Below are 14,250 nucleotides of genomic sequence, written 5' to 3' on the forward strand. Positions count from 1 at the left end.
ACGCCAGTAATATCCGCAACCATTTGTGGGTTTAAAAAAAAAAGCCTTGACGTGTTTCCGTCGTTAGAAGTTCCTGTACCTTGTTGAACAAAATCAACTCGTAACCGCATTTTATCTTTAAAGGCCGCTTGTATTCTTAATTTATTTTGTATTTTAATTTCTTTGTTTTGGAAGGTGCAGCCCATTTCTGAAATGGTAAATTATAAGAAGGAGAATGCATTCCATAAACTTGATTCCAGCATGTAAGGATGAAATTCCCAATTCACATGCATCAGGTTTAATTGTTTTCATGGAAACTAACTCTAAGTTATTCATTTCAGTAGGTTTCGCTATACAAATGTAGCATACTGCTGCTGCAGTAGTATGTGTCACTATCTGAGCGGTTTTACCATCCAGCATTGTAAAAAGGAGCTTGTGTAATACATTAATTTCCTTGCCCTTTACATGAGCGCCTGAAAGTATACTACATTTTTTTGGCTTTTTGACCATTTGTATGAAATATTGGAAGCGACTTTTGAAATTAAAATCGATGTTACTAAAAGGGACGGTAATTGGCGGTTGTTTTGTTTTTTTTAATTGAAAGTACAGACTTGGAACTTTCATTTTTTTATAGTAAGAGGGCTAAGCAAGGCAAAGCACATAAAGTTTTTTTCCATCGAAAAATGAAAAGTTGATATTTTTTAGTATAATTTTTGAAAAATTATAAAAATTAGCTTCCTTTGCCAATTTCAATAAATCTTTTTTCTTATAAACAAGTAGGTGCTATATTTTCACTAAAAAATAAAAGAAAAGTCATAGCTATAAACTTACACACAAAAAAAATTCTTCATTTGGGCAATAATTTTAATCTGATTTTATTGAATAACTTTCCGTCGACTTCTGTTAGTTTTTTTAACTATAAAATTTCACTTTTTATAAAAAACTTTGTTGAATTTTTCTTATCCAAATATTTCTTTACAAACCAAAAACATTAAAGTTTTGAAATTGGAAAGTGGAAAAATCCTATTTTTTCCGCCGAAATGCCACTGTGTGTCGGTTTGATAAAATTTTAAACCAGCTGAAGTCCAACACATTTTTTGAGCTCTGAAACACACGGCCGCATATTTTCCACTCGCAACGGCTTGTGGCACTCTGTTTAATAGTTTTGTCGAAATTCACCTTTTCCAATTGCACGCTTAACTGAAATTTGCCGTGCAATGTCGACAATTTGAATATGAAGCCGGTGATAATTTCGGCAAATCAACAGCACGCAAGCCAAAAATACCTAAAAATACCGTGGGCAATGAAAGCAACGGAAATAATTTAGCAAATTATAGTGTTGCGAGTATACGTTAAACACAAGCACCGAAATGAAGTGAAAGCAACAGAAATTATCTGATAAAATATTACATCAAAGCAGCGAATGGTGGTAGCTGGCTGGCTGGCCCAACCCAAAGCGCACTGGATACGCACACACCGCGGCCATCGACACCCAGCAGACGAGTTGGTGCCCGCCTGGCAGTGTCATTGCCTTACACCACAGCGAAATTACCATAATTATTCCTTTATAAAAACCGTAGGGCGTGTACAGCAATGCGGAATATGTCGGTGCAAATGTGCGTGAGCCACATGATGGTTCGAGGAATAAAACATTTATGTGAATTTCTTGAATAAAATTGCATGTAATGCGGAAATATGACTCAAGCAATTTGATATGATTTTAAATGCTCAAATATTAACACCATATATATTCAATAATTAAATAATTGCTGTTGTGTGTAATTTGGGTTCGTGCATAAATGTGAAAAGCTTGAAATATTCCTTTACAATGCGCATAATTGGATCAGTCGGCCGCTCCATGAATTTATGCAATTTTCATTCCACTACTCAAAGACATTTAAACTTCCGAAAACAATTCCTGTAAGCCACGAGAATGCAGATATAAATAATTTCTGTTAAATAATTCGTATTTGGGCAAAATTTTGACATATGTATTTTAATTAATGTCATAGAGTCAAAGATTGTTTGAAATATGAAAATATGTAGTTGAAATTTCCCTGAAACCAGAATTTAATTAAATACATTTACAAATAGTACAATTGGACTTTGATTGCGTCAAAGATTTATTTAAAATTAATTTGCAGCGTAGGAGTGTCTGATTTCAGAAATATTTTATAACATTCATCAAAATCAAGTAAAGAAAACAGAAATAAAACACTTTTGGGTAAATTCTGGTTATTTACGAAGTATGTGTTTAAACATAAATACAACAGCATATGTTTAAAAATACAGGCTTGGGTATTAGAGTGGGTCGTAAAAAAATAAAAAAATAAAAAATAAATAAAAAATAAATAAAAAAAAATAAAAAAAAATATTAAAAAATGTAAATGTTCTACGAATTATTCTGAACAACTTTTTCAAAGACACCTTGGGTCTAAAACCGGTTTCAAGCCAGCTCCTTTTAAGACGTTTTTTTTTAAAGGTTAGAAGTATTTTTCGCCAGTTTTTGAGATATCCACATGTCCACATATCATTTATCTCTATCTATGGGGGAGTTAATAACCGATTATTCAGATTTTTCAAACTTTACCCTACAAATCGCTGGGTCGAAACCTGTTTCAGATCCATAGTCTCTCAGGCAAAGTTGTTCTGAATAAACCGTAGCCAATTTCCAGCATACGCGCTTTTATAGACAAAAATCGACCCAACCCTAGTACACATATACGTATACGACAGAACAGATTTATAAATATATGCAGGCAAGTGTATGACAAACAATCCGCAAACGCACACTTACCTAGCAGCATAAGCAGCAACAAATGGGTGCTGAAGAGCAAGCCGAAGCGACGCAAGTGATCCATCAGCATGATTGCCTTTTAATTTTCGACAGCAATTTGTGTAACGCAAAACCAACACTGGCGCCCTTCACGCCACGGCCACCACTCCTTTGTTTTACACACGAAGCGCAGCAGGTCTTATTCGCGAGCACTTTTCGCTTTTCTGCTCTCTTTAACAGCCGTGCTTGTCATTGCGCCATTGTTGACTTTCACCTATGGGTCGATATTTTCACATTGTCCTGCCCGTGTAACTGACAGAAAAATTTGGCATTGGAATGACGATTTGTTTGCAGCGTTTTATTTTAGGCGTGCTGTGTGCGGCAATCTCATTAATTTCATTCAAAAGTCTGCAACAATAGAAAGGAAAATCTTTTAAAAACGACAACAACAACATGTACGTATGTCTTAAACACAATAGTATGCAGAGAGCTCTATTAAAGCACAAGCGAAATTCAGCTGAAAGCGCAGTGAACGGAATTTATAAAGTGTGCTTGCCAGTACCTGCTTGCAAATTGAATTCTTCTCATCAAAAATCTGCCAAGTCAACTTCTCGTCACAAAAGTATGCTCTATGGAGCGCTATTGAGATATGGAAACGCGCGTGGAGCCATTGAAATCAGTTTATGACTGTACAGAGAATGTAATTTGGCGCTTTAATGTTAGGAAACTGCAAGTGCTTCGCTTCATTTCATATTCCACTTGTGCCTCTTAAAAAATGCACACTTTAATTAAGAAATAATTACAAAAACAAAAATAAAAATTTATATGAGTGCTGCGCGAAGGCAGCGACGTGAATATGCAGTGCATTCGAGGCGGCCACACGAGACCAAACACACACAGCAAGCCGTGCCGATTGAGTGATGTTTAATGAGTAAAACGTTCACATGCAAACAATGGGTATTTCCTATCCGCCACGAAGGGCTCACAAAAAAAAAGCGAGAACAATAAAATGGACTGCAACAGGCGCAGCGGCGACGAGGTTGCCAGACAAAAGGCGTTGGCATAAAAGCGGAAACAAGAACCTATACAGCAGTGAAGTGAGCAGGGAAAAGTGCCCGAAAGGGTTTCAGACTATGACCAGAAGTGAGCTTGTCGGTTGCGGTGTATTTAACCTCCGATGCGTTGCCGGTTAAAGTGTAAATGTGTCGCTGCGGCAGTCATAATCACACAACTTGGCCTCGCAGCACAGCCAGCCCAGCGGGCGGAGTAGGCAGTGGAAGGAGATTTCAATTGCTAACCGGCAACTGGCAGCAATGACGCGGCGCTAAGGTTGAAGGCAAGCAATGAAAGCAACAGAGCGCTGAAATCCACTGCACTAGCAAGCATGGGGTGAGCAGCGCAACATGGCTATAAGTTGATTGCAACTGCGGTGGTACACTGTAATAAGCACATCCAGCAACCGACGGCTGCTTGCTTCATATTTAGAATTATGCACATGGCTGCTCTTACACAACAAGAAGTATGTATGTTTGTATGTGCAGAAATGTGTGCGTGCATTCGTATATATGTATATATACTATGTGGCAGCAAGATTACTGTATTTCAGTTTCCCAAGTTTAGTTTGCCACTACTGTTGCAAGTGCTGCGTTGCACATTGTAATGTTGCAGTAATTGCAACATTTTCAAGGATCCTCAAGTATTTTTAATTCAGTGCAGTGCCGCTTGTTATGGACATATAGTAGGCATAAAGCGAAAGTTGAGCATGCAAGGTCTCGCTAAGCTACTCACTGTTGCAGCGTTTATGCAAATCCCCCCACAACAGCAGGTACGCATGTGTATATATAAATGTATATCTGTGTGTGTGTGTTTGTGTTTGTGAGGGGTGGGATTAGGCAAACACTTTTGTGTCGCTTGTCTGCTGACTTTGCCTCGTTACTTATTTGCAATTAAGATTTATGTTGCATTATGATACGAGTATTTAAATGTCTGCCTCGAAAAGCAACAGAAATATATATACATACTTCTATATATATATAAATAAATTGGTGCATGAGTGGAAAATAGTGCAACGCACAGAAAATCATGTGACGGCCGCTTGCTCTTATAGTGTGTTTTTAAAAATAAATATAAAAGCAAAATAAAAACACCCACACAGACACATACATGTATTTGCCAGCTGCACAATTCACTTGAGTACCGTGTCAATGCCACCAGCGGCAATAGTAAACACACTTTTATATACATATAGCACATATGTAGAAGCAAGTATGTCATACATACACAAAGCATACAATATTATATGCATTTCAATATTAACTACATACCAGCTCATGCTTGCCTCTGTGTCGCTCACTTTTGCTGTCGAAACGAAAGCAAATACAAATTCATGCACTCAACAGCGCTTGTATTCAGCGCACGGCAGGGCTAATTTGAAAAACGTTCTATAATAAACCAGTAGCAGTGCACTTGTGGATACTGTTTTAATTGCACAAGTCTGTGCTTAAATGTTGCAAGGCACACAGACGAAATCGTGTCTCCATAATGAGCCAATATTTACTAAGTAAACATTTTTAGTGCGGAAAGTATATCTGTACACGAATTTGAACGCAAATATACTGCAGCATTTAGAGTAAGAAAGTTTCATATAAAAACAAAAACTGCATGAGTCTGCAGTTAACAAGAAATTTGCAATTACTCAAAGCACTTCTCGGCATTTCATTAGATTTTGTGGTTGAGCATATTTTACGCACTTTTTAGTAGCATTTCATAGGCTATTCACACCAAATAATAAGCACTCATTATTGAAGGAACCGAACGCCGAACGCGATCAAGAGTAAAGTGCATTAAAGTAATACTGACAAAATTCATCGTGATAAAGATATCCGAACTGCAAAACAAAAACAAAAAATATATATATTTAACTGCGCTGGCACCGACTCTAATACTCTCAGCAAGTGTTCCATACAAGAACTTCATTTTGATCTGCTAGTTTGTATGGCAGTTATATGTTATAGTGGTCCAATCTAAACAAACTTTTCGGAGATTGAAGCGTAACTTTAGCAATAACTCATGCCAAATTTCGTCAAGTTAATTTGTCAAATAAACAAATTTTTATACAAGAACTTCATTTCAAACGGGCAGTTTGTATGGCAGCTATATATTCTATTAGTCCGAACTCAACAATTTCTTCGGAGATTGCAGCAATATTTTAGGCAATTATTCATACCAAATTTCATGAAAATATATTTTCAAATAAAAAAGATTTCCATACAAGGACTTGGATTTGAGCGATCAGTTTGTATGACAGCTATATGCTACACTGCCCCGATAATGGTGGTTCCGACAGAGAAGCTGCCAGTTGATGAGTTAAGAACGTGTGCAAAATTTCATATTAATATCTCTAAAACTATAGGACTAGTTTGCGTATATATTGAGAGACAAGCGAGCATGAAGATGAATATGCCTAAATCGTAAGCTAACCATTTATATAAGCATATATAAATATATGTGTATATATGGTTAATAGAGTCTTCATCATTTTTCTGGGTGTCACAAACATAACATACCCTGTTCAATGTATTAGTATAGTATTCAAACAGCGAGGAAAGCGACCTGCATGGCGTATGAGTAACATTTTTCTCAATTCACTGCTTTCGATTTTTACTGATAAGTTATTCAGTTCGCTGAAAGTTTATAACATCCTGGCAAAATAAATTAAATTTCAACTTTGAAAAGACAAAGTCAATTCTGGTCAAGTCAATTAGCTAGACACTTTGCTAGAATAGGGTTAATAGTGCATTTCATAGCTTGACAAGGTTGAAAGTGAGAATGGCGTTAAATCTTTGTTAATTCTGTTATTCGATAACGCAATGCTTAATTGGATATAATTAAATTCAACTAAGCAAAGCAAACTTTCAGCTTACAAGCAAGTTTCTGTTAATTTGTAGATAGCTCGTACATAAAATCCTAAAATCCAACCGAATTTGAATATTTTGTATACAAGAAAATTTGGAAGTTCTATTCCTCCATGAAACGACACAACCTTGCAATGTATTTATTACACATTAGGAAAACACCAACGTTCTGCCAACTCGCACTAGATTGCAAAGTTCAAAACCAGCTGTTACAGCAATAATTACAGGAAGCACGCTTCAAGCGCCGTTAGCTGCTGCAAATGTTCGCGTTAAACTTGACACAGAGCATTCACTGGAAGTGGTGGCATTGACATCGATTACAGCCAGTCGAGCAGCCACAAATGTTGCTAGTGTTTTTGTTACTAACCCCAACATCAGTCGCTGGAAGGCGGCTTCTCCCCTCTTCGCATGAACTGCAGTTGCTTTAAGTTTTGCATTCAGAAATCTAGTTTGCTTTTGTTGTTGCAATGGTTTTTGCATTCTCTATACACTATGCTGCAACATCGGTCCATTAGGCGCCAAAAGTAACAGCTGCATGACAGCTTGAACTTCATAACCATGAAAAGAGAAAATAACGAGTGAGATAATAATGGAGAGTAGAAGAAAAAAGCAGAATGTTGACAAGGTAAACTCATACCGCATGATACGTCCCACTTTATACAAGGATGCCTAAGAGCCTACAGTTGCATTTTTTACAACTTTCTCACACAATCCCGCTGATTTTTTAGATGGTTGTGCGCGGCTGCGGCAAGATAATGTTGCCACAACGCCAAGCTGCGGCGAAAAGTTAGAGCGCCAAAGCCATTAGAAACGCTTCAGCTGCCTTCTAACACTCTCGACTACAAACCTTCACACACTCGGCGTCATCACAATACAACTACGTGGTTTTAGCGCCGTGTCGCATGCATCACCCAGTGGGGCGAGTGGATTAATCGTGTTGTTGTTTCGACAAGTTAACAGTAGCAATGCAGTACATGTACATACTATATCTGTATATATCAATTCGAAAACTATAAATAAGCATGCCATAACGTCGAGCTTGTCATTATGAAATGAACGTGAGCTGCACGGTGCGACTCTGCATAAATTTCCAGCGACAATATGACATAATAAGTAGAGAATAAAGAAATCGAATCGATCGCTGCAACATCAATAATCCGAATGCTTTTAAACCCAAGGCGATATCGCTCTAAGCGCTTTGCTTGTTGTTTTTCTTTTTTGTTAGTAGTTGCATTTCCTTCTTAATACTACCCAACTATGAAACTATCTCATCGTGCTACTTGACCTGCTCAGTAGTGCACAAGTGGCAGAGCTGTAGTGTTTGTGCAAGTGCTGCAGTCATCGGCACTTTCAGTAACAGGTCCTTTATATTTAGATTGACCTGAAATTGTCCTCAATTTAGCTTTTATTTATTTCTTTACTATATTTTGCATTACAGTATCTTATTTCGCTCTATTTTCTGCATTGGAACTATCGCATTTTCTTCGCCGTCTTTTATTTGCGTTATAAAATATGTGCCAGGGGAGAAAACGACGTTGAAAAAAATAATTACAGCGAAATGAAAATGATAAAAAAGAAGAGCGAAAGCCGAACGGCGAATGGTGCATGAAGATTTGCGAAAATGCTTAACAACTGTTGCAGTCGAAGGATACTTTTCGCTCATTAACACTCACAATGGGCAAAGTTTCATAGAAACTGCGCAAATATTACACCCTATTAAACCCGCAGCTGAACCGTCTGCTTTCAAGTACCAGTTGTGTATTGTTTTTGTTGCATTAATTCTTCAAGCTACTTACACCTTTTTTGCCTTCCTCCACTGTATCAGGCGGACTTTCCTTTAATAAAGGAGTGAAGCGATGATTTTACAAATTCGCTTTTATATCAATTTGACAATTAAAATCACACTCCAACCTTAACGAAATTTTCTGAGTAATATCACCAATAATTTCATGGATTTGTAAAATTACATATAATATTTTTTCCAATAAGTGAGTTTACTTCAGAACTATGTATGTGGTTGACGAGATATTTTTAAGGAAAGGAGGAAACAAGGAAGTATAAATTATAAATCGTTTTACTATAAGATTTTACTGCAGCGTACAATAGAATCAGATTGTCACTTAAACTTGAATCTTCAGACCAACTGATTATTTACCATATAGTTGACAAAAGCCTCAGTAACACTGGATTTAGCGAAATAAATTATATTCAAAGTATGTTAACTTACTTAAATCTCCTAATTTCCCTTACAATAAATAAACAAAAGAGCTGAAACAATATCGGAATATAACTTAGCATAAATAGTCCTTCTTAAAAGCGGTTATTTTTCTCTAAAAATGATGGGACGCGCTATATAGTTTTTGCGATCATCAGGTATCGAATACTAGACACTTCATGCCTCTATCTAGAGATATAAAGTAATATCCGAATATATCAGCTAATTTGTTAAATTAATGTCAAAAGTAACTGAATTGAGATCTTGCCTTCATGTCTTAGCTATATAGCCATAAAAGGGACTTTCGACTTTCCGTGTCCTATCTAAGCGGACATATAAAGTACCTTCCAAAGTAAACAGGAATCTAGCGGCCCCTGATGGCGCAATCTATATGTCAACTGATGCGTTAAAAACTGCTATCTTTATCGATTGTCTAGTGAGAATTTCATGACATCATAGATTGGAAGAGAATTTATTACGTTTTAAGTGTCAGTATGTCTGTGTTATCGGTGCGAAAATGAGCTTCGAACAAAGAGTCAACATTAAATTTTGTCTTAAAATTGGTAAAACTTTTCAATTGATGAAACAAGTTTATGGCGATGATTGCCTATCCCGTAGCAGAGTACACTAGTGGTTTCAACGTTCTCAAAGTGATCGTGAGGACATAAATGACGATCAACATGTGGCCCATAGAAACCGAAATCATCATTGAAATTTATGGAAATGGAATTGAGCATCTCCAAGACATCGATTTATCGCAGTTTGACCGAACATTTGGGCTTATAAAAGGTGTGTGCATGGTTTGCTCCGCATAAATACTGACGCAAAATTGCTAAGAACCCAACATTCGAAGGACGACGCTTGTGACCGATTATTTGATCACAAATCACATTTTAACCATTAACCACTCCCCGTTTTCACCTAATATTATTTGCAACTAATGTAATGTAATCTAACATATTTATGTGTACATATTATGACAAAAAAGCAACCGGAAATTGTAACTAAATGCACCGGGTAAAGAATATTTCTAAAAAATTTTTCTTAAATAATGTATTTTAATTTTTTAATATTAATAAACTGAACTGTTCTTAATTACGATGCAAAATATGAGTCCATCTGTCGACCAGTTTGCTTACAGCTCCTGTTTAAGTCGGTACACCTTAGTACTAAGTTGCGATTTTTACTTTGGATAAAAATATGGAATAACAATTTTTTTCAAATTTTATATTTCTAACCAAATTTCGTATGCGGAATCATTACAACTGCTGGAAAAGGCTTACGGTGATTCAGGTCTATGAAAAACGCAAGCTTACGAGTGAGACAAAGCCTTCAAAGACGGTCGAGAGCTCCTTGAAGACATGCCTGGACGTCCTTTGACCTCTTCAATTGAAGAATATATTAAAAAAAAAAGAAGAATATGGTGCCTGAAAATCATCAGGCAAGTGTTAGAGATGGCAAAGGAGGCTGACATCTCTCGGAAGACCATATGTATGATTTTGGTGGATATTTTTGTGTGAAACTCGTTTTTAGTAGTAAGGTCTTTGGGAACATGTTTAACCCTGCGATTTCCGACCTCACATTCTCAGAAAGCATTACAACTGCCGACGAGACATGAGTTTATGAGTTTGACATGCAAACAAGTCAACACTCATGGGAATAGAGGGAAAAACGTATACCTAAACAAAAAATACTAAAACCGTTCAAAAATTCAGTTGATACTCATTGTTTCTTTTCTATATTCGTGGTTTGGTGCATTATGAATTTGTTTCGGAGGAACAGACTGTCAATATGATTTTATATTTGGCCGTATTGAGGAGTTTGCGTGAAAAAATCCGTGGAAAATGGCCGAAATTGTGAACAATTCATGGTTACCATCGAGCAACCACTGTGTTCACCAGACTTGGCCCCGTGTGATATTTTTTTATTCCTTAAACTGAAATTAATGCTCCGTGGAACCCGCTTTCAGTCGATCGTACAGATCAAACAAAAATCGCTGAAGGAGCTGAATGCCACCCCAAAAAGTGTTTTTGGAATGTATTTTAAGGAATTAAGTGTACTATATCTAGTGATGACTACTTTGAAGGCGGCAAAATAAATAAAAATAAAATATTTTGCGCTTCATTTACAATTTTCGGGTACCTTTTTGTCACAATTTATTTATTTACATATACTTTATTGTTTGTACATTTACATTTAAACAGCCTTTACTGTGTTGAACTGCCTATAAATAACCTTTCATTGATTTGAGGTTAGGTTGGCAACATATTGTGGCTAGCTAAATAAAGCTTCATGTAACATAAACACTAATTAATTGGCGGCTGCGCATGTCCGCATATATGTATCTAATAACATTTGCACACAATAAATCCTGGAGAATGCTGAGCGGAAAATATGAATGAAAATTATGAGTGAATTTGTAAAAATTTGTAACAAAGTCAGCAAGGATTTGCCCATACCTCTATAAAAAATATATATTTGAAGGATGTCTTTTTTATTCGAAATTCGAGAACAGAAACAAATTTTAATTAACGAATCGCTTGGGTGTTTTTCAAAATATTCTCCATTAAGGTCTATACACATTTATAGGCGTTTGAAACAATTGTCGAAGCACTTTTGCCACTCTGATTGAGATATCTCCAAAGCATGCATTCCGAACGTATCGAACGCCGCTTCAAGTGTCGAGAAACGCTGACTTCTAGTTTATTTTTTACCAACGGGTATAAAAAGAAGTCGTTTGGTGCAAGTCGGGACTATATGGTGCATGATTCAGCAATTCAAAGTGTTGAGTGCTCAAAAATGCAGTTGTTCCAGTCGATGTGTGTGCGAGCACGCATTGTTAAGGTGAGTTCTTATTTTCTATGATAAAAGACACAAAGAACTGCATATAATAGTCTAACCTAACCTATATGAACTTTGTCTTGAAGTAATCTACAACCTCGTTTAAGTCCACTATACAATCGATAAACATTGGTACTTGATGGAGCGTAATGGCGAAAAATTTAACTCAGATCGTCCATGCATTGTTGCTGTAATCGTGCAAAAATTTTCGTGAGTTAATTTCATTTTTTTTGCAGAGATGAATTTTTAAGTTAAAAAGGCAATATACTAAATTTCTATACGCGAACTAGTCTCTCATATTTTTAGATGTAGGATTGAGGTATTTCAGACGTCCTTTTTTCATCAAGACGTTGCTCGTTTGTCGGAAGCGTCGATATCGGACCACTGTAGCAGATACTTGCCATACAAACTCACCGTTCAAAATGAAGTCGAGTGTGGAAAATTTTTTTTTGGAGGAATTATTTTTAAGAAATTTGGCCAAGTTTATTTCCAAAGGCAGCGCTACAATCTCCAAACTTATTGTTCTTATTGCATGCACTTGACATGAAAACGTAATAATCAAAAACATAACTTTGTTTGGAAAACTTTTTTATTTGACTCGATATCTTCACAAAATATTGCACAAATTATCGTCTAAGCAACAGAAAAATCCCCGAAAAAGTCGGTGAGATGGGATTACTTTAGCATACAGCTGTGAGGCTCACTGAACGTACAAAACCTACTTCTTGTATGGAATATTTTGTATGTAGGAAGGGTATTATAGCATCGGTGTAACCAGAGTGAACGTGTTTTCTTGTTATTGTTTGCATAGGAGGAATACTTTGAGGCTTAACCTCAATAAAAATGATGTTACACCTCTGTAATGACTACAGAATTTCTTCCAGCTTTCAAGCACGTCGTCAAAAAACTTACCTTGTGAATATAAATACAACTTATACAAGAATCCAAAAGCGAAAAATAATAATAAAAATAAAATTTATTGCTTGCTTATGGTTTCAACCAATATTTGTCTCTGCCTTATGACATCAAAGGTATCCGTTATTTGCTTACATTGTTGATTTAATAGCTGAAATGTTTGTTCTGCACGTAATTATCGATTGACACCAAATAGCTCGAAATTGGCAGTAGCTTGTGGCTTCCTAGTACACCTGCTTGTTGGTTTTGTATTCCGAGTATTTGCACACACCTTAAATACGTCAGTTGAACAAAAGTATAACGTATCACTTTCCGTACATGTAATTTCGGATCTCACCACTTTATTCAAACTGATTACTTGTTAAGTAATTTTCCAAATCGAATTCTCATTTTCTGTGAATCACTCTTGTTTTCGTAATTCATCTTACACATTATAGGCTTCACAACCACACTGTTAGCACAATATACATTTGTACTTATGTGTATATATTTTAAACTACTTCACAGCTTTAACTTGAGATGCAACTTATTTCGCAACTACCAATATACATATATACATGCATGTATACATATAGTATATAATATAATCCAACAGCTCGTCAAGAGTTGCATACACCAAACGGCTGTTGCCAGAATGGACACGTGCTAGATAGCCGCCACTTTCATCGATCGCTCGTTTAACTTAGCTTTACCTAAATCGGTTTTTGTGATTTTTTTATTTTGTTTCGCTTTTCACTAGTTTTACTTTTCAAATGCAATATTTTTTATTTTTCGCAAAAAATTGAGCACATATTAAATACTTTAAATAAATATTTAGCCACTTTGAAAGTGTTTTCGCTTGCAAATAGTTGCAACATCACTAATACACACACACTTCCTTCGAACCATAATATCTGTAAATTTGTTTTTTTTTTTTCTGTTTCTTTAATTATATTATTTGTTTATTTGAGTAACACCCATTCACATATTCTCCTTATTTGTTTTTACAATGCATTATTAACACAATATTTGTTGTATATGCCGTTTGCTGAAACGAACGCGCCTTTAATATTTTAACATCCTCTCGGAAGGATTTTCGTGCTGAAACTGTTTCAAGAAATGTCGCATGCCAGGCTGTTTGCAAACCCTCGTCACAGCGTGACCGAAAAGCGCGGCATACATTTCAGCTATTCGCCGTCGTTTAGTTCGTCTATACGAGCGCAAACGAAGAGCGGAGAGAGTGTCTAGTGGCGAACAGCACAATAACTATATCAACATACCTAAATATAGCCACGTGTCTTGGCTGTGTCAAGTATGCTGCAGGAGTGAACGTCGAAGCTTTCAGAGAGGAGCTAGCGCGAGCACGAGATGACCTGTAGCCAATTCGTTAGAGCGCGTGTGGCTCTCAAAGGTACTCAATGTAAATTTGGTATATCCATAAAGCACTTTAATTATGCAATTTTATTTAATTTACTTAACTATTATGCACAATAAGGTACTCTTCTTAGCTGCTCTTTAGTTGCAGCAAACACTCTTTGGTTGTTTATTGTTTCTCTTTATACTTTGGCGCTATTTGAAGCATAATTCTTGGCGCTTAACAGCGAATATGAGTAAGTCTTGAGTTAGTCATT

General features: G+C 36.3%; 1 protein-coding gene across 2 annotated transcripts in view; it reads right to left on the minus strand.

The window, feature by feature from the left end:
* Window positions 1–13,740, minus strand: part of LOC105231698 (uncharacterized) — an 83,287-nt gene extending 69,547 nt beyond the window's left edge. Inside the window, exons 1-2 of one of the 2 annotated variants that reach the window (XM_049449799.1) lie at window positions 12,776–13,740; window positions 2,777–3,163 (exon numbers count right to left, since the gene is read on the minus strand). In XM_049449799.1, coding sequence (XP_049305756.1) covers window positions 2,777–2,846 — 70 coding nt within the window. In that variant the 5' untranslated portion in view covers window positions 2,847–3,163; window positions 12,776–13,740. The other variant, XM_049449800.1, reaches the window with a different exon arrangement.
* Window positions 13,741–14,250: the final 510 nt, after the last annotated feature.

The sequence above is a fragment of the Bactrocera dorsalis genome, chromosome 2 (assembly GCF_023373825.1).
Source record: "Bactrocera dorsalis isolate Fly_Bdor chromosome 2, ASM2337382v1, whole genome shotgun sequence".
Taxonomy (NCBI): Eukaryota; Metazoa; Arthropoda; class Insecta; order Diptera; family Tephritidae; genus Bactrocera; species Bactrocera dorsalis.